Genomic DNA, 21,768 nt, shown 5'->3' with positions numbered 1-21,768 from the left:
TTGCAAAAAATTGCAACATAAAATGAAATATAAAGACTGCAATTAATACTAATCGTGTGCATGTTTGATTTATCTTAAATGCAAAAAAAGTTGTAATATCAATTAAATCCGGTCTCTACTCATAAGTATGACAAGCTGGGACGTGTCCAACGTGAGTTTCTCAAGTGTATCTACATCATCATTCAGACCATTCGAATATCGAACGATTGATCTGCACGACATACAATCCAATACCTGCTTGGCCACGGTTGCCGATAAGCGAGCCAACATACCTTTTTTGTCCAGACTCCATGATCATCGTATCGACGTGAATGTAATTTTATAGAACCTTGGTTTTTCAATCCCGGATTGAATTAATCACCATCGATACGGGGCCCGTAGTATATCCATTCCAGATCCTTTTTGCAATGCGAATTATATATTATATTAAACAGTCATACTCTACGAATAAAATTATTATGAGAACAGCGATCAATCTTAATTTGAGTTAATACCCACAAACTCACTCAGTCAATACATTATAATATATATTATGAGAATGACTGAATATACAATCATTTGTGTTAAAATATGTTATGTTACCGTTTTTAATATTTTAATACCGACACACATATGTGCTTTAGTCTTAAGATGATTATTATCCATAATATTTATTGGGTTTGTTTCATTTTAAAATAAATGCTACGATATTTATAATTAATATAAAATTCTTTTAGGGGGTGGAGTGGCCGAGCGGACTAAGGCGTCGGTTGCGACGCACGCAATCGCCGGTTCGAATCTCGGTCATGGGCGGCATCGCTCTTTGGGCATTTCGCGATGTCTGGAGAGAGAGGCCGCCGGCCCCCAACCGAGCATGGCAGAAACCCACGGGTGCCCATTCAAAATTCTGCCAAAAAAACCCACGAGTTAAAACCTTACAGTACCTTCCCCTACAGTTCCCCAGGCTAATGACCTCAGTTGTCGAAGCCCTAACCATAAAAAAAAAATTCTTTTAAATACTCGTATGCCGACATTTTGTTTTAATACAAAACGGTCGAAACGTAAAGCAATAATATAAACAAATACTTAGAGAAACATGGAGAATACACGTAGAAGACTTCAACATTTAAAAAAAACTTAATTTATCTATTTCTACCAGCAATATTTATAGATATACCTACCAGGTGATCCATTTAATGTAATAAGTTTGTATGTAAATACATATTTTCCGTAAAACATGATAAATTAATTATTACAAATGATAAATTCGTTTCACGTAATTTGCAATAAAATAAGACAAATTGTATTTTACATATTTTGTCATAAATATATATTTTTACATACTTTGTAAAATTCTCGCTTTTTTTACATATTTCGTACATTTTGACAATTTCGGTGGTTTAATAATATTTTAAAATTAATCGATACTCGGCAAATTTTAAGTTTATAATAATGTATATAGGAAATAAGTAGGTTAAAATAAATATTAATAACATGATTTTAGTTTATCTTATCTATTTCTGTTCGATAACCCTACTTTACTTAGGTTTAATCATACTTTATGTTCAACAATTATTTGACAAAATATATTTATGAATTTACAACAGTACCTATCAGACTATCAGTTTGCGTGTTCGCGTGGTTATGAAAACATCTTCACCTAAAGTACATTTAATTTTGAAAATTTAAAACAATATATAGTTTGGTATTGTTTCACTTTAAATTGATTAAACATCAATTGTATTTCAATTTAACAACATATTTTTTTAATTTAATTAATTAGACATAAAAAACAATAAATTGTATTATTCAAAGATTATTTAGAATTGTATTTTAGTTTAAAATTTTAACATATTTTGGAAATTTTAATTACATATAAATCCCAGCCCTAGTAATAAGACTATAGACCAACGTTTCTTAAACTTTTTTATCCGTGGAACCCTTTTTAATGTCCACTATCGTGGAACCCCTACTTCTTTTTAGCTTTTTAGTTTTTTTTAGGATTATTCGCAAATAAATTAAAATATTAATTAGAAGTATAGATTATTGAATATAATATAGAGTTAGTTGAAAGATTATTCCATATGGTTTATACATTATTATTTAATATACAATTATTATTTTCCATAGTGGATATTTTAAAGTAATTTTCTTGAACATTTAAAAAAAAATTACTTAAGCTTCGCGGAACCCTGGAGTGTACGCGGAACCCCAAGGTTCAGCAGAACACAATTTAAGAAACGCTGCTATGGACTATAGTGTATACACTTTTATTTCAAAAACTATTTACGGTTAGAAATATATTTTGTTCTACATAATGTTGAGTCGTTACAACGAAGAATTCAAAATAAATATTGTTGTCAATAAAATTTTTTTAATGGTAACATGCATACCTATTTTACAACTCGACTTCAAAGTAGAATATTTTTTGGTCGATTTCAATACATAAAAATAGAATTTTGAATGAGTAGTTAGTTATGGGAATTTATTTTTGATACGTGGAATGGCACGCCGAAAAATGTTGGCTCACTAATATTATATTCTCATAATAAATTAACTAATTGATCGATATTTGATTTTTATAGATTGAATTACTCTGAATAATATATTGCGTCGGAATATAAAATTAAAATTATTGTTTAGAAAAAAAATAATTACAATAATAAAAAATAATTACAATTAAAAAATATAATTTTTTCCAAAAACGTTTTTTGACTTTCGTATCTATTATCTATTATTATTTATTTTTTAAAATTTTTTTTTATTTAAAATAATGATATTTACAATCTGTGTTTAACATCACAATAAGTAAATTGGATAATTTATATACATGTTTAACTAGAATGGTATGAAGAGGGAGGCCAACCAGTGATGGAACCCAACGTGAATTTATTTTAGATTAACAAATCTCTGCAATATTTTCTTTTGAGCCTATGGATGAGATTTGTGATACTAACGGGTTTATAATTTATTAAAAAGAAAATGTTAGCGTTTTTTGAAATAATAAATTTCTTTCATCAATTGGATCATGCCGTAGATACATCATATCATTACACACCTTATTGAAGATTATTTTATGAATGTCCGTGAATGAATGAATTTATAATAAATTATATTATTTAAAATAATCATGCAAACGTCAGCGCGAATCTTACAGTTTATGTTTTTAATCAGATCAGTTTTCCCCTCCAAATACCATATATAATAGAGCTTTTTACAGATTTGTTCACTATACATATATAGTGATTGATATCATGCAATCATGCTTCATGGTACATAATTCAAAATTTCACACTGATATCGCTAAATTAATAACCTATAGTAGAAGATAAATATACGGATATTTTAATACTTATTATTATATTATAGTCAAATAGAATCGAACGTGATGATACGAGAGACAAAGCCAAGTTTTTTTTATCTTTCGCAGAAACAGAACCATCATCATTGTGCGCAAAAAAAAAAGATTAATTTCTTACCCCTAAGACATACCAAAGTAAATTTTCCCTCGTAACCGGAATAATACACCTAAAAATCATTACTTATTTATTATATTATTGATTTGGATGAATACTATAATATAGCCTTTTCGTTTTGTGATGATACGATAATAATTTTGGTTGACGAAACTGAGGTATACACGCTGAGTGTTCTGTTGTCAAGTGTCAACCTTATACGAGTTTACTTATCGTTATTACTTGTTTATACTTATAATAAAGTCAATAAAATAAAAACAATATTTTTGACAAAAAAGTGTGTTATATTATTCTATTTAGTTAAAAAAAAATTGTAATTTTTATCTTTCACATAACATAATTGTCATAACAGCCAAAAGATGAACAAATTATCAATAATTATTAAACACTTAAATTCATCATTACTATTTAAAAAGTGTTGTGTACCAAGGTAATTTATCTCCCACATATTTCGTTTTAAGATATTTCAGATATTAAATTTCAATGTGAAACAGGGGGAGACATGATAACGGGGACAAAGCCTCAAAATAGATTGGTAAGTACCAATGGGGAATCTTGCCCTTCTTTCAGGGGATTAGTGAGGCCCTAGGATAATATTATAATTGTATTTCTAAATTTTAGCACTGAACGTATAACATGATTATTCGATTATTTAAAATTGATCTTATATCATATTATATTTATATATTATGATAATGATTTTAAAATTGTGTGTATTGCCATGTACGATCAACGCCTGGGTTGCAGAGACGCCAGGTAAATCCAAACCGACAATACTTGATTTGGGTACGGATGCACGTAAACGGCAAGCGCGAACTCAACCAAGGGATTTTCATTTAGGTGCATGCCCGTCGACTGTATGGCGTCAATCAAAACTTCGGTGTTGCTGTACGGTCTGTTGATGGGAAAACCACACATCTGAAAGAATATATATATACAAGCGTGACGTTAGATAATAATGGCTATGTATCTATTTTTAAAAATAAACATAATCATTGTTGCAAAAATCTTTACATTTAAATTTAGCGAAGTCTACAATATTTTAGCTCCATATATAAAAATTTGATTTTTTAATAGCAGAATAAAAAAATTCAGGTAGGTCTTATTTGTGATGTTAGGATAACTATTATATGTTCACATATTGACCATTATGTGCTATCCAAATGAAAATGTATTAAGGCAAAAATATAAAAATGAACTGTTCAATGTCTAAATTAAATAAAACGTATAGTAATAACATTTTAGTAGAAATTAAAAAATAGTATGAGAACGTATTTTTATTTTTTTTATTTAATACAGATATTAATTTAACACCTTTTGAATATAATATTTAGCGCGAGTTAGGGATTTCTGCTAAAAAAAACTAGTTACAAGATACGTAGAGCCTGTTTCAACAAAACATACGAACAATGTTCGATACTTGTTTTTACAGTATTCTTTCTTATTGGTAATAAAGCTGCATTTCATACAAATATAAGTCAGTCATATTAAGTAAATTATTATTTAAATTAAAACATTTTAAAATGTAATGATAAAAAAGGCGGGTAAGTCGTGGATGTCGCTCTGCTGTACAGTAGGTTACAAGTGGGTTACTGTAATGGATGGAATTAAATTTGGATTTAAAATTACATCAAAAACCAAAATCGATTTTGTCGAAAAATGAGTATGCGTAAAATTCCCCGTTTTTCCTTAATTTTTAGTTTGTTTTTCTCAATTATTTAGAAAAGTATTTTTCACTTTTGACCCCCCCAAATTACCAACTAGATTTACTTTCTGATCGAACGAGGTACTGAAGTCAAAAATCGAAGCACTTTTACTGCCCCAAAACGTGATGATAGACAAAAAAAAAAAATTTTTAAAAAAATACCCTCAAAATCCACATCAACATACATACGTGATAGTTAAATGACCGTTGAATATTTGAACTTATGATACTTGTATTTTGTTGAAAATGTAAAGCTAGGTAACATAATGTTCACCTAATGTTAAAAGAAGTTAGTGATTTATCTTTAAAATCCTATGACCCCAAGAAAAAACCGGTTATAGGTTAGGTTATATGAAAATATAACCGGAATTTTTTTTTATGCTTTGATTTAAAATGGTTGGCACGTGACCCAAAAAATGTTCACCATCACCTGCACTATATATAAGTTTAGTCTACCCAACTATCCCCTCGTCTTTGATAATTGCAATAGTCAGTCTATAGTGGATCTATCAAACGTGTATTGCACCTTGTGAGAGACGAGCAAATGTTGCAACTCAGCCAGGTAACCGTTCTCCGCAGTGGTGACGTTCATGGATCCACCATTCCATGTCTCTCGCTCCAAGTTTGGAAGGATTTTTCGCAGAACTGATATGCAATATCTATTCCAGACGGTCTTAGACTTGACCCGCCACTTCATCAGCGCGTTTCGCAGCGTCGTCTCCAGCTTTTCCTGAAGAAGACGGGCATCTGCGATAGCTGCCGGCGTGTAGTCCACCGTGTCCGGCTGCACGGAACCCGCCACGGTGGGCGCCGCCTGATACCGGCCGAAAGCCGGGTTCCAGTCCCTGGTCTGCGTTACATCCCACCGGGTCCTGGGTACCGATTTCTCGTACTGAACATTTAGCCATATCTATTATAAACATATAATATATAATATATTCTAAAAGGATTGGTACATATTTCGAGTTAAAGTCTTTGTAGGTAAATATAATGAGTCATGTAATATACTACACCATTGAAAAAAATAAAGTTTTCACAGTGGATTTTTAAAAAAAATAAATATTATTTTTAGACTGTGAGCGTGTTACGCTGAATGTATTGTTCTCTTCAACATTTGGGATAGTAAGAATACTCCAATTGTCAAACGTTATTTCTGAAAGAGAAATTGTGAATCTGGTGAATCTAGTTGATGCATTCAGAGGGTCAAAATTGAAAATTCCATGTAGTTTTCGAAAATATTGACATAATCAATTTGATTTTTTTTATATATCTAACTTAAAAGCTAATATCCGTAAAAAATTTTAATTTTTACCTAATATTAATTATACTAGCAATTCTACATAAATTATGGTAAAATATTAAGTCAAAATGAGATATTTATGATTTTATAAAAAATATTTACAGTTTTATATTTGATTGTGTCTGCAAGTACCTATGCTTGGATCACACACAATCTCTTCAGGATTTTTTTTCATATACAATAAGATAAATATCATCATCACTCAATTCAAATTTGATACATCTATTATATTGATATATTCAATAACTACTGTATAGCAGAGCGGTACCTACTTGTCCACTTTTTTTAAAGTAAATTTTTACGGATAAAAAAACTAACGACTCTTTAGTCAAAATGCCTATAATCAGTATACAGTTACAATATAGAAACTCACATTTTCGGCATTTATCAGACAATATACTTCCTGTACGGGCGAAAAGCTGTCACATGTAGAGTACTTTCGGCCGGTGAGCGGGTCCCAGACGTTATACACGGGGGTGCCGGCTGGTTGGTCAGGCACGGTGCATGATGTCAGCACGTAAGCGGCCTCACCCCGGGACACGCCAGTGCCCAACAGCAACCAAGACCGGATGTTTAGCTTGGCGAAGTAACAGCATAGCAAAAGACCATGATCGACACCGGAACCCCCTCCGAAGAGTAAGCCCAACAATTGCTGAAACATTCAACGGAAATATATTATAATTATACCTATATAGTATATATATGCATATTATAACAAGGTCCAAACAGATTTTTCAACCATAAGTTTCATGTTGATAATATACTATCATTATACAATAATAATATTGTAAATGATAAACAAGCAGAAATATAAATATTAATCAGAATTTGTATCGGCAGTGAATTACACATTAAAAACCCCATAAAGAAATATGAAGAAAGGAAAATGTATTTCAACATTTTTACTATTTTTTCTAGTTTCGAGAAAAATTACTATCCATCGCAAGTGAATTGCTCATCATGGTTTCATTTATCCCCGGACAACACCTAGCAATAAATCTAGTAAATTATAAATAAACGCATATGGAAATCGATTTATCTCGATGGTTATAAATTATAAAACATAAATGTCCGGTATTAAAGATCGGTTGTGTAGTTTACGACCTTCGATATTAGCTATAAAATTGTTTTATTTTTGAGTACTAGTGGTGTGAGCTGCAGTCGATGCACCACGCAGCTGCAGTACGTAAAATACATTTTTATTTTTCTCATATTTTTCAGTCTATAAAAATAAGAAAAAACAAAACGATGACAGACGGAGGAGTAGTTATGAGAATAACAGCTAGAAATTTACATTTTTCAAATGTAGTAAATAACCAACGACAGCAAATCGATAAAATAAATAATATTAAGCCAGAAGTCTATATAATGAGACTAAGAAGAATCTAAAATATATCTAATAACACTGTTTCTCGGAATTGGTCAATTTTCTGCAATGTTTGGCATCGACAATGGCCAATGGAACAGATTTTACTTTTTAGTAAATATTGAAGAAAATATACTAGGTAGTATATTCGATTTTCTTTGCACTCACACTAACAATTATTAAAGACCTTACCATCATATTAAATTGATTACATATCATGCTATTTTATTTCAAACACGTTCGACTATAACCACCTTACCTCCCAAAAAGGAGTTAAGAAAATATTGAATAGCTAATAGGCGTGGGATAAAAACTATAATGTATTATGTATCTATGTATGTAATATTATAAAATGTTTATTATAATACTTACGTCTCCGGTCAACCAGACATCAAATCGTCCGATGAGCAAAACGTTGCTGTTTACCACCGGTATGAGCGATACGAATCTGGCGACCATTTCAGCAGTGGTGTTAAATACATCATCAGAAATTACTAAAAATAAAAACAATAACAAGGAACTTTGAGTGAAAATATAAATAATATAAATATTAGTCATATAACTATACAATATACATAGATGATAAGATTTTTCGATAAAAAAATTGACTTAACTTTATTATTTTATAAGTTTTTCAAAATAAGACGAGAGAGCACAAAAAACTAATCTATTATAAATATAATAGTTCAATAATAATCTGTATCTATACGGCTATAATACGTTGTATAACATATGTTTTGCTTCAGTATAAAACATCAGGATCCGAAATCATAAAAATTTATCCTCTAGATAGTGTTGTACTGTATATGGATTTATTTAGGGACGTAAATTTTATTATTTTTGATTTATCAGTATCTATCTAGTAACTATCATCGTACTAATGTATTTTTTATTAGTTTGATAAAAATGATTAGGCAATGAGCCTCATTATCCGCGCGCAACACCCTTCAAAATAATATTTTATGTTTAGTTAGGTGTTTAAAAACTATAATGAGTAGGTACCAAGGTACCTAGTGTAATCCTAAACGAAAATATAATTAATGTTTTTATTACTTATTGATTTTAATTATTGTATAGTCAACGTATTGCATAATGCCCTTAAACAAAATATAAAGTGGGGGACGAGGTGGCTGAGTGGTCTACCGCGTCGGCTGTGGCTCAGCCGGACCGGGTTCGAACCTCGACCATCGGGCGGCATTTTTCTCCGGGCAAGTCACGGTGTCCGGAGAACAAGTGCCGCCATCCCCCACTCCGGGGCATGGCAGAAACCTACGGGTGCCCCAATAGAAATTCTGCCAAAAACTCTCACCCACGTCCACGTGTAAAACCAACCTATAGTTCCATAAGAACCTACAGTACTACCCCCTTCCCAATGGCCTTAGTTGCCGCGGGATAGTAAAAAAAAAATATATATATATAAAGTACCTACCTGGCTACCTATGCATAATAGACTATAGGTGGTCTATGGTATGATTCATGCTATGCAGACAAAATTACAAAACAACTTTGCATGAAACGCTCAAAGTAAACTAGCTACTTAAAATTATATTCAAAACCTTAAAAAAACAAAAAATGACTGCAGGAGATAATGAATATGTATCATGTACGTACCAGGGAGTGGTAATGGCCTAAAAAATCTGGTCACACAAACAGATTTACCGCTGCAGTGTATCACCAAGGTTTTCACGGGCCTTCCGGGAAACTGTTTTGCTCCTTCTGCAGACCAATACTCTAAATATCTTTCAAAGTTGAACGATTCGCTGCAGTCTAATCTCTCCTGTAAATTATTGATAATATAACAAAATACTTAAATACGTAATACAGCGAAATACATCTGAAAGGTTATATGATTAGGTAATAAGATCAAACAATAATAATATAATAATTAAATACAACTATACAATTATCACACGTAAAGACTTTTACGCTCTCAATTACACTGATAAAAAAAGAAAAACTGAACAGTTTAAAAAACGGGCAAGAATGCAAAATCTCTTTACATTACTATTAAGATAGGCTAAGGTTTATTTACAAGAGCTATACAATTAGGTAAAAAGTAAATAAAATAAAATGAGGTAAAAAATAAAATAAATTGATAATTAATACATATATGTATACAGGAATTCATTAAAAACATTTAACCAAATAAATGCATTAATTAACTAGATACAATAATTTTTTTAAATAAAAATAATAATAATGAATGCATCAGTCATAGATTCTTAGGCCACAAATTCAATATGTTTCAGACATATCTGTTTATACTTAATATAAGCTATCTTGGTGGTAACATGTAAAAATAATAATTTTAGCAAACGAACATACAAAACAGATTTGTATTATAATATAGAATTATGGAACAATAATCAAATAATAAATATATGCAAGTAAATATTTTATCATTTATTACTTTATTAGTTTGAAAATAATTTTACTTACCTTGATAGGTTCAGGATGATGGAGTGGCGGTTGAACCATAATGAATAAGCTCAAAAAAGTTGAGTTCCTATAATGAGAGCTTTCGGAATTTGACACAAGTCTTTCATATCCCAAAAGGTGTCTGGGTGTGTTCATTTGAAATACTCCCTCAAACTGAAATAATTTAGATAAAATAAAATAAATATACTGAATCACGGAATACAATTTTGAATTTATACACATTCATAGTAATTAGTTAAAAGTATTTTTAGAATAAATTAAGATCAAAATAGTTATGCTAGCCCATAATAATTATTAACATTTTAAATGGAAATATTAAATATTAAATAACAAGTGTATACATTTATTCAATATTCTAGAGATTGATTTACTGAAATATAACTTATACAAAATAGCACTCTAATTTTAATATATATATATATATATATATTTTGGAAAGCAAAAACTATAAAAAAACAAACTTAGATCAATTAGACAATAATAATTTATGATTTTATGATAATTTATAAAACACAAAACATACTTATTTTACCCAAACCATTAAAAGTTTCCTACACCAAAATATATGTTTTTATATTACATAATTGCTTATTAAATGTTGGTTAATATTCTCTGATTCAATTTTAAATTTACAAGAAATTAGCAAAAACACTCATTCAATATGATATAACTAATAACAATACAGTTGATAGATTTATAGCTTTTCAAGAGTTTTGTTTTGCAATATTAACACTCATAATACACTTTCAGAAGGTAGCTAATATTATTTTATTCAGTATAATATTGTACTGAAACTTTAAATTTTATATTTGTTAAATTATTTATTTATCACACATAACTTGTTCTGATTTCCACTTAACCATACAATAATAAACAAAATCAATTTCCATCAAGACATTTTAGATGTCATAACTCAGACAGTCCAGGGGCAAAATAATTATTTTTTTAAATATTATAAAGACAAGGATTAGATATCAAATAACTATTGCTAGAAATAAAATGCATAAACATAAAAAATGTGTATATAATTAGCAATAACTAGAAACTTTTACACATCTTGACAAATAATCAAAACTCAATGAGAATAGCACTTGATCGTAATATAAAGATACTTTAAAATATAAAATAACATAATCATATATATACAGTGAAATCTGAATATAAGACCATAAGAAATGTCTATTATAGACAATTGTCTGTTGTCCAGTTAATCTACTTTTACATCAAGAAATTAAAAAAAAAAATAGTTTTTTTGTTTTTCTGAAAAATTATCCTATTAAATATTAAATATTATTACATTTTACATATAGATACATTACATATGTCATATATAAATAAATATATTCAATTAACGTTATCTTGTTCCTTATTGTTACGACTAGTGTCATTGTGGCAAAGTATGTATAAACAACTGCCATTATATTTAAGCATTTACAAGTATAATATGATATTATTCTAATTTCTAAGATTGTAGTCTGTTTTTAAGGTTTCAGTGGAAAACGTTACTGTTTCTGTTTGTAATAGAAAAATTGAAATGTACTAACATAATTTTTTTTCTGGGACTAAATTATTTTGTCTGTTGTAAGAGGTCAGGTTTCATTGTATTATTTAATATAATATAAACAAACTTGAGAGCTATTGAATAATGCTGATATGGGTATAACGCAGCTTCCTAACCAATTTCTCTCCAAACGTTGATGAATATTTGTTTCTCGGGTTCTACCATCTTCTAATATATCAATAACTATTTCGTCATACATATTTATGTGAATGCAGTCATCAATCGATTGAACTTCATTTGGACATAAATCAACTGAATTTGATCTATAAGAAAAACACATTAAAATTTTGTTAAACATTAAATTACAAAATTTGTTTTTAATTATTTTATTAAATAAATATCACTACCATCAATAGAATAGATACATTTTTGATTTTTAATAAAAAAAATTATATTTTAAATTAATTTCTGAATATTTTATACACAGTAGTCTTTTTTTTTTTTGGTTAATAATTATTTGCTTAAATATTGATAATATAATCATTGGTTATTCAAAAAATATAATATCTAAGAATATATTTTAAAAATGCATTACAATAATTCTGAAATAGATATGAAAAAAATATCATAACTTGTAAATTTAAAATTAATTTAATTTTTTATTAAAAATATAATCAATATTTTATTTATAAAAATAATTTTTTTTCTTACAGAAATCATTATTATTTATAGTTTGAACAATTAATAATTGTTACTTAATTATACATAAATAATTATAAAACTAAGAACCATCAAATATTTATAAATTATTAAAAGAAAAATTATGTATTTAAGATTTTCTTAGTACCAGTAGTATATAAACCTAGACCCATAATATTTGTATACATCAAAATGTTATTTTCTGATTATATTTATGATTTAAACTGACACTAAAAAAAATCAAATAATCTATCAAAGTATTATGGATATAAAATTGAAAAAAAAATATAATTTCAATTTAATTTAACTTATAACTTATAAGTCTTAACTAATATAAAAATAAAACTATTCAAAATTTTTTGATTTTTATAACTTTTTACAATAAAAATTGAAATTTTACTATGTATTTATAGGTGATTTATTAAGTAAGCTCGCCTTATTCTTATGTTTAAATTATGAATGTATTTAAATTATTTTTGGGATTTTTAAGAGTGGTTAAGGACATAATTTTTGAATTCTTAGATTTTTCAAAACATTTAAGAAATATTTTATGGCTATACCAACTTTGGTTTTTCAAATAAGAACTTAGTACTTACATATTTTAATACAAATCAGAAAGTAAATCAGATTATTTTTCTGAAAACGTAAACAAACTCAAAAAAATTTGAACAAAAAGTTAATGAGTTAGAATAATTTAAATACTAAGGATAGTCTATTAAACACTTTTAAAATTGATATGGCTTTGGTATTTATAATTAAGTATGCAATATAAAATATTTGTTGATAATTACTACTTAATACTTAAATATTATTGGCTCTATTCCGAATGCCAAACCAATTAGTAAACTTGGTGAGAAAAGCAATCTGACTGCCACTTGACAGGAATCGGCCAACGCCCAAACCTTTCTGTTTCTGATTGAAATATTGTCAATACTCGGACAATTTTTTAATGGAACAAAATGGTTATAAATTAATATTTCACTCAATAATTTTTAAAACAAAAGTAAATACTATTCTTTTAATACACTATTATCATTGAATAAAATATATGTATACTCAATGAATATTATCCTTAGTAATTAAAGTATATTACCTAAAATATGTTTCATTAAAATTTAGTTACAATTCCACTCAAATTACAAAACACTAACATTTTCAGAAATATCTAAGTTTATGAAAATATCATCTTTAACTATACTTAACAATTTCTAAAAATCTGATCTTAATAAATGTTTAATTTAAACATATCAATTATGGGAGCATATTTAAAAATCAATCCTGAACTCGTAAATATACTTTAAAACTATTACAATACTTATTTTATTTTATATTATGTTATTATTATGTATTGAATGTTTTTCATTTAAATTTAATTACTGAATACAATTTTGTATAAATGCTTTATATTTAAATAAGTCTTTGTTGTAAATTAAAAATCAAACATTTAGTTGACTGTATGATTTATAAATTTATGTATTAAGAATATTTACAAATCATATAAAACAAACATTCAGGTTTGACATAGTGATCTTATTTAAAAGGCTGTTGTGGATATAAATAATTATTAATGTCAGCTATCAATCACTATGAAATATATGGTATTACCATAGTTAATAATAATTGTAGTATACAGTTTTACCCTTCACAAATTTAAAGTACCATTTAAAAGTCATCAGTAGTGACACGTAAAAAAAAAAATAAGTAACTTCACAATTATTACTATAAATTATAATATAATAAGATTATTTAATTATAGATTATGAATAATTCTGACCTAACAATCAATTGTAAATCTTGGTTCCATGTTGGATTAGAGCCTTCAGCGGTAGTTGTTCGACTTGTTTGATTCTTGAAGGATATTTCAATAAAAGGTTGTACCGGAACCATTGCTATGTCCCCCATCATCATATCAGAGTTTTTTCTCACAGGTACCTCAAAAGCTCTCATGACATTAATAACAACCTAATATGAAGAATTATATAATAACTAATATGTAATAACTTTAATAAACAATCTGAATAACTATTTGTTAATGAAAGGGTTTACTTTAATTTCTTGTCCTGAAAGACTCTTAGCTGGTATTTTCTTTCTTTCTTTTCTTTTAGGACGTAATGGTCGTTTTGGCTGGAACATTTTCATAAATGTCAAACCTAAGGTTCTGTAAATAATAATAATAATAGTTAATGGTAAAATCAGTTAAACTATAAATATAATGCATATATTTTTTATTTTTGTATATAAAATTGTATAGAAATGGAATATTAAAAATGTTAATAGATGAAATGTATTATTATGCAGTATTCTCTCAAATATATTTTAGTAAACGATTCCTTGGAAAAACTGATAATGACATTACATCGAACAAAGCGTGTGCTTGAGTAATTGATGATTGTTAATTGCAACTTATTTCATTAAAAAATCATGATTCAATACTATCATAGTAAAATGTTTAGTTCAATAAAAAATATTCTGAGCATTTTAATTTTACTTAACTTTAGCAAAATATTGTTATTCAGTTGTTTTATCAATGTTGAAAAATAAGTGTATTAGATACCTATCCAATCTTTAAAATTAATAAATATTAATATTACAATCAAATAATTATCAATTAAAGCTGTAGGTAATTGTTAATTATATATTTTATTGGAAATAAAATAATTGGTAATACGTATTGATATCATGCTTTTAAATTACCTCTGAGTTTTTAAAATTTCATTTTTAACTGTAACTATACATTTTGATACATAAGGTTCTATCAGATTGAAATTAAAGTTAGGTTCGACAATATGTGCCTAAAAGAGAGACAAAGTTTGGAATGTCAATAATGTCCCTACTGTCCCTGAGCGCCAATTTCTAAATATGGCCCAACACTATTATATTACAAAGTTTATCATTAAAATTAGCATACCCAATGTCAGGTACAGTGTCTTCAACAATGATGTCACTAGTTATTTTATTTCTGTTACAAAGCTTGCATTGTTTGAGGATCTTGTCATAGAGTTTGATAACTGAATACCGTCCCCAGATTCTACTAGTTTCCAAAGGCCCAAGGCCAGCAACCTCTAATGCAAGCTCAGATGTTGACACACGATTTTCAAATTCCTTAATATAAATCACTTGTTATTAGTCCAACACAATTTATTTAGCATAATTAGTATATTAAAAAATGTAATTAGTTAAATAAATTACTGCATATCCAAAAACTTATCATTATTTTTATTATTACTAGTATTATAGTCATAATTCAATTATCTTGTTAACTCACAACTAAACTAAGTATCTTCCTCATTAAATATTGAGACTATACCAAACTCAAAGAAGTTCCTTCCAAACCCACCAAAGCTTTAGATTTTTAATCTACAACAAACTTAAATTATTCTCTAATTTATAAGCAAAAATGGATCAAACAGATCTATACAGCTTGAAAGGAAATTTAAAAAAAAAAACTCCTTGTTAGTAATTACAATAAGATAACACATATTTTTCTCAGCTTATAGTAAAACAAAGTATTTTAATTCCTACTAAATTATGGCCACAACTGCCAATATAATTAGACCAATAACAAAAACATTATGTGATATAATAAAGCTATATAAATATTTTTAGTAAGTTAGAGATCTAAAATATAAATAATATAAGATTGACTAATAATTAACTTACATTAAATATGTCTTTTGGTATAAGCCATTCTTTTAATGGCACTGATTTGGCCATTCTAAATTCTATTTCTCCACGATCACGTAATTTTAATAATTTTAGTCTAGGGTTAGAATCTAATTCTTCTTCTGAACAAAATTCCAACATTTTTTTATAAATATTAACACTAAATTTTGACTTCAATTTAAAAACCATTTCTTCATCAACACTCTAAAAAAAAAATACATTCAATATGGTTGGAAAAACATTGATTAGAAAATTTTATTTTCATACTTTTAAAGCCTCAAAAAATGATACATTGTTTGGATCATTAGGATCTGGATGCATATCATTCATCCGACTCAAAATCTTCTCTGTTTTAGTTGACAATACATTATTACTAAAACAATGTATTACATAAATTACATATCACATTATACTTATGAAAAAATAAAAACATCATTTACTTTTGTGAATATATTCTGTTGAAGTAATGTTCAGGGGGGCATAAAATTTTATCACCAAATGTACCCCAACCAGCCTTGCATAAAACTTCACCAGATGTGTACAAACATTGATTTTCCGTATCTTCTGGAAATATCTTAAAATCCACACCACTTCCAACACCGGCATTTTGTAAGGTCTGATTGCCAAAACAACTGAACTCCAAGTTTTCTATGTCAACCTCATTTAATGTAGTATTGCTAAAATTAAAAATATAGTTAAAAGTATTATATTTTAACAACAGTTAACCAATGATACCTCAATGGAAAAGGTATGTAAAGTTCTGCTATGGGATTTTTTGTAAACATATTCTTTGAACTTAGATTTTCACAATGTATGTTTAATGATAATGTATCAGGCCACTGATGAATTTCAACAACAAATTTCTGATTAACATCCATAGAAAAACTGTCATTGATTGGCAAGGAAGTAGATTCACACACTATATGACCATTGAATATCACATCAAACCAAATAGAATGTTTTGACAATGCTAACCTTCGTTGAAGCTCACTACAAAAAAAAAAATTCTATACTATTTTTACTTATGGCACAAATTTAAATTCAATTTTAAATTACTCTTTTGCAGTAATAGAATCTTCAGGGGTGGGTTCAATCTTAGACATAATAAATGTAATAATTGGCTCTCCTGGCGATCTCAATGAATCTGAGAGGATACTAAATACCTGTTCTCGGACTTTAGGAATATTGGTTTCAATATTTTTCTCTCCCATTTCTTCAAGAGTCTCTGCTACTAACCTAAATTATCAAAATATTAAATTCAATCACTATAATGAACATTTTTTTCACATACCTGTTAAACTCTGTTTCCCATTCCTCAGTATTATCATGATCATCAACTATTATTTCCAACTTTGTACTAGTAACAATATAACCTTGCCTTTCTCTCAATTTTTTCAAGTTCCTCCAGGTTTCCAAAATATTGGATACTAAAGATCGGTCTGATTTACCTTCCAGTAATCTCTGAGCTCGAGTTTCTTTAATTTCTATTTTATATCTAAATAAAAAATAAATGTATTAAAATAAAAATTACTAATTAAGAGAAATATTTGAACCTTTGTAAACGATTTCCATGGATCTCTAGTAAATCTTTATTGTTTTCTTCTGACATGACTTTATTCAAAGTATCTTTGGCATTACGTAATGCCTCCAATCTTCCAGACAACATTTTTGTTCTTGCAATATCTTGACGACACCTATACTTATAATATAGTTGTAGCAGTTGCTTGTCTAAAACATGTTGTCGACTGAAAAGGGCATGATGACTAAACTGAATTTTTGAAATTTCTAATTCTAAAAGAAATTTTATTTCTTTAGAATTCTGTGTATCGTTGTTGAAACTGTATGGGCTCTTAAATGGTATTGCCTGATAGCACAATAAATTATTATGAGAAAAAATACAATCATCATTGAACATTAATAATAACATACTTACATTTGTATACTTAATGTTCAAAAACCCATTATTTTCAATAGAATCTAATAAATTACAGCAGGATGGACTAGTCAAAGGATCAGGTAATCTGATTGGTTCACCATCTTCGCCAAACCAATGACTAACAACAAAATCACAAATAATTATTAGTTAATAAACAATTTCAACCACTTAAGCATTTAACCATCCATTTCAAAATATTCATACTCATAATAGTTCTTACAATTCATTAGCTTTAAGAAGCCTTTGTTGAAGTTTATTTAGACATTTTTCATAGACAGGAGGATATGTACCAACATAAAGTCCTTCTCGCTCTAGGTATCGCGGTTGTCTAGAATTTAGTCGTTTTGCCAGATCCACTGAAATCATTTATTTATTAATCTAGGAGCATAATTTATATTCTACTGTTATTTTTTTTTTGTTATGTTTAACAAGAACTATGTATTAACTAATAATAACAATAAGAAAATCAATTGAAAAATATTACAAAAAATAAAAAAATTTAATATCAATTTGAGATAAATAGATAATAATAAAATAAATTTTTATTTTAGAATTGATTAGTTTGCAATGAATGAATGAATCGAGATTTTTACCTGGAGATCCATCTGGAATAAAATAAATATTTTTAGCAGCTTCTTTTATTTTTATAGATGTACTCAAAAATGGTACTAATGAATGATCTAAAACATCAACATCATCTCCATCTGTCAGTCCTAAATAATCTTCTGTGACCAATTTTTTATCTTCTTCATTAGAAAACCCAACTTCTGCATCTATAGAAATTATGAAACTCATTTTTAGTATAATGTTAACAACATTAAATTAACGATTAAATATAAAGTTACAAAATAAAAATTGATAGTTTATAATTGGCCTGCTACCATTATTGCAATTATAATGATAACAATATGTAACATAAAATTATAATTTTTGTAAAAAAAAAAATGATGTCTTAGAATATTTGTGCTATAATTTCCTAGTTTAAAAGCAATTAATATACTAAAATAAATAAAATAAAAACAAATTAATATTTACCACTAGATTCAACTGATTTCTCATGGATTTCATCAGGTTTAGAAGGAGGGTCCCATACTTTGGTGAAAAAATTATAACTCTCAATTTCATTGTCTACCTTCTCAAAATAAAATCATGCAGTATGTCACTTATATAACACTTATACAAAATAACATATTAATATTTATTTTTCATTTATAACTATTGAGTATAAGATTTCAATCAATTTAAAATGTAAGAAAAAAAGCAGATGCAAAAGCTTAATGCATATGTTCATGATGTGATTCAGTTAAGTCCATGCTTCGTAAAGTACACCTGTCTAAGACAGGTGAGGAAATGCAGGTGCTGTGTTGCAGGAACTATGGTTGATAGATAAGAATGAAACAGTCCGTGAAAGAAACTTAGCTTAATGGTTAAACTAACAATAGAATTCAAGTGCAACAATTAAAGGGAATCATCATAATTATATAAAAAAAATTATTTTAATTTTACATAGTAAAAATCGGTTAAAAGTAATATTTCTTACTCAATTGTGTATTGGCTATGTGTGCATATTAACAAAATCAGTGCAAGTGTTGAAGTAACCTGTGTAAATAATTTATTAAACTTTTCATTAAATTGAGTAAATATTATTATAAATATAGGTACCTCTTGCACATTGTTTATGGCCACATTTTTACTAATCTTATCTTTTTCGTGTTTCTCTAAAGCTGCTGCAACTGCCCGATTTTCTGAACTCATCTGAAAATCAAAATTAAAATTCTAGATACAAAATAAGATAATGTTTTAAACAGTATAGATAATATTGATTATATTGATTATAACATTATATAGTTAATTAGATACACAATTTATAAATAATGTGTTCACTAAAAATAAATTATAGATAATACAAATATTAAAACTATTTTTATGGATACTATTTTGAGAATGAAATTACTACACTGTTTTTAAGTCCATTATTAATATTACAATTAATGATTTTCGAGTTATGTTTAAACAGTATTAACCTAGGCCCTAGAAATGTAAAAAAACATAAAAAATAAATATGCTCGGAAAACTCTTACCTAGAAAATTGTTTAAATATCAAACTTTAATAAATTTAATTAATTTCAAAAAAAAACTAAAGTAACCATTACAACAACTGTAAATAATGAAACAAAAATATAAAAATAAACAGAAAGTAAAAATTTTGTTTTATTTTATTATTACAATAAGATATAGATATGTATAATACATACATTTTATTTTATTTACCTATTTAAAATATACAATATATATACCTAAGAGACACAATGAGTACATGTGGTAGAGAGAGAAATTACATATATATTATATTTACATATATATATATATATATATTTACTATACATTAATACATCTAAAAAGAGGAGTAATTTATAAATACTTTTGAAAACAATTTTGAACATCTATATAAGTCAATGTCAATTATAACTGAAAATAATCAATTTTATTGACAGGTCTAAGTGCAGTTATATTAACAAATTTTCACTTTACAGATTTAATAGAAACTACCTAATTTGGAATATATTTTACATCCATTCAACCAGAAATGACCCAATGTGTAAAAAAAATTGTAAATAAATTGTCAAACAAAAGATGATATGCATATGCAGAATGGTAAAGGAAACAATTTATATGAATAAATCTACAATGTTTTACAATAAAAAAATTATCTAACATACCAATTGGGCTAAACGTTCAGCAGGCTGTTTAACACTTTGTTGAACCTTAGTCTTAGTTTGTTCAACTACTACAGTGTTGGAGGCTCTTTCCTGAAAGAAGCGATTGTCAAAAATTAATTCACTAAATCAATTAATTATGTTCTATCCAATTTACCTTGACTTGGTTAACATGTTCTCTGAGTCGATCTTTGAATGAGCGTACTTCTGACTGTGATGTACACGTGCTGGACATACCATCAATTGACGGTCTACGACTGCCCAACCCACTGGCTGGGCTCAAAGCCTAAAGAATAAAAATCCTCAATAACATTAATTGAAAACATTAAATAAAAACAAATCAAATTAAGTCAATGTTTATGGTGTAAGTGGGTAAAAAATTGTAAGGTGTAGATGTAATGTAAGCTACCAAGTCTACAGCAATATTTGATGTCCGTTCAGATGGCTCTGGTGTTTCACGAGGAGTTTCAGGACAATCAAGTACTTCCAAATCATTGTCATCCATTTTCATAAGAGAAAAAAAAATCTATAAGTGTAGATTGCTTTGCAACGTTAATGTACCATTATATTGTTGTACAACAGTAAAGAAAGAAAGTTTAAGCAGCAGATATATAAACAAACTACTATAATACAATATACTATTTTTTTTTTAAATACATTTTTAACTTTATAGTTGGTAGTGGTATATTAATTATATTATAGTAATAACCATGGCTAAATAAAAAATTTTAGTTAAAAATTTAGCTATGGTAATAACATTAATAACTATAAATTTTTGTTTTCTAAATAATCTCCATGGAGACAAGTGATAACATATTAATATTGATAATATTTGCCAAGTGATAACAGTTGATTTATCAAATGTGTGTATTATACATAGACCTTATACTGAGTACATAGAGTAATGATAATAATAATAATAATAATACTCTATGACATTGAGTGAAACCTCCCTTAACTAACACCTCTAATTAGCGGACACTTCTC

At 27.6% G+C, this 21,768-nt stretch overlaps 1 protein-coding gene across 2 annotated transcripts; it reads right to left on the bottom strand.

The window, feature by feature from the left end:
• Window positions 1-3,718: 3,718 nt before the first annotated feature.
• On the bottom strand, window positions 3,719-21,547 carry Cc2d2a (Coiled-coil and C2 domain containing 2A). Of its 2 annotated transcripts, none has more exons than XM_089226141.1 (25): window positions 21,191-21,547; window positions 20,939-21,067; window positions 20,785-20,874; window positions 19,727-19,819; window positions 19,100-19,199; window positions 18,658-18,837; window positions 18,285-18,420; window positions 18,062-18,182; window positions 17,682-17,992; window positions 17,420-17,623; window positions 17,185-17,364; window positions 16,864-17,118; window positions 16,569-16,805; window positions 16,396-16,501; window positions 16,126-16,332; window positions 15,374-15,567; window positions 14,512-14,623; window positions 14,240-14,427; window positions 11,894-12,089; window positions 10,266-10,418; window positions 9,438-9,603; window positions 8,199-8,320; window positions 6,834-7,112; window positions 5,687-6,070; window positions 3,719-4,373 (listed from the first exon to the last, which is right to left on the bottom strand). In XM_089226141.1, exons 1-25 carry the CDS (start codon window positions 21,290-21,292, stop codon window positions 4,185-4,187), a joined length of 4,434 nt encoding a protein of 1,477 aa, XP_089082267.1. In that variant the 5' UTR covers window positions 21,293-21,547; the 3' UTR covers window positions 3,719-4,184. The 2 variants fall into 2 exon arrangements, with proteins under 2 accessions (XP_089082267.1, XP_089082268.1); XM_089226142.1 differs by having other exon boundaries at window positions 19,100-19,196.
• Window positions 21,548-21,768: the final 221 nt, after the last annotated feature.

Source organism: Diuraphis noxia, unplaced genomic scaffold (genome assembly GCF_037042655.1).
Source record: "Diuraphis noxia isolate RWA-SAM2 unplaced genomic scaffold, SU_Dnox_SAM2 contig0004, whole genome shotgun sequence".
Classification (NCBI taxonomy): Eukaryota; Metazoa; Arthropoda; class Insecta; order Hemiptera; family Aphididae; genus Diuraphis; species Diuraphis noxia.
This window is presented reverse-complemented; position numbering and strand designations above follow the sequence as displayed.

Coding starts and splice junctions, on each gene's coding strand:
- Cc2d2a (XM_089226141.1), bottom strand. CDS start 21,292: ATGAAAATGGATGACAATGATTTGGAAGTACTTGATTGTCCTGAAACT. Junction 16,502..16,568: donor AACAGAATATATTCACAAAA/GTAAATGATGTT, acceptor ACATTGTTTTAG/TAATAATGTATTGTCAACTA. Junction 9,604..10,265: donor ATCATCCTGAACCTATCAAG/GTAAGTAAAATT, acceptor AATAATTTACAG/GAGAGATTAGACTGCAGCGA.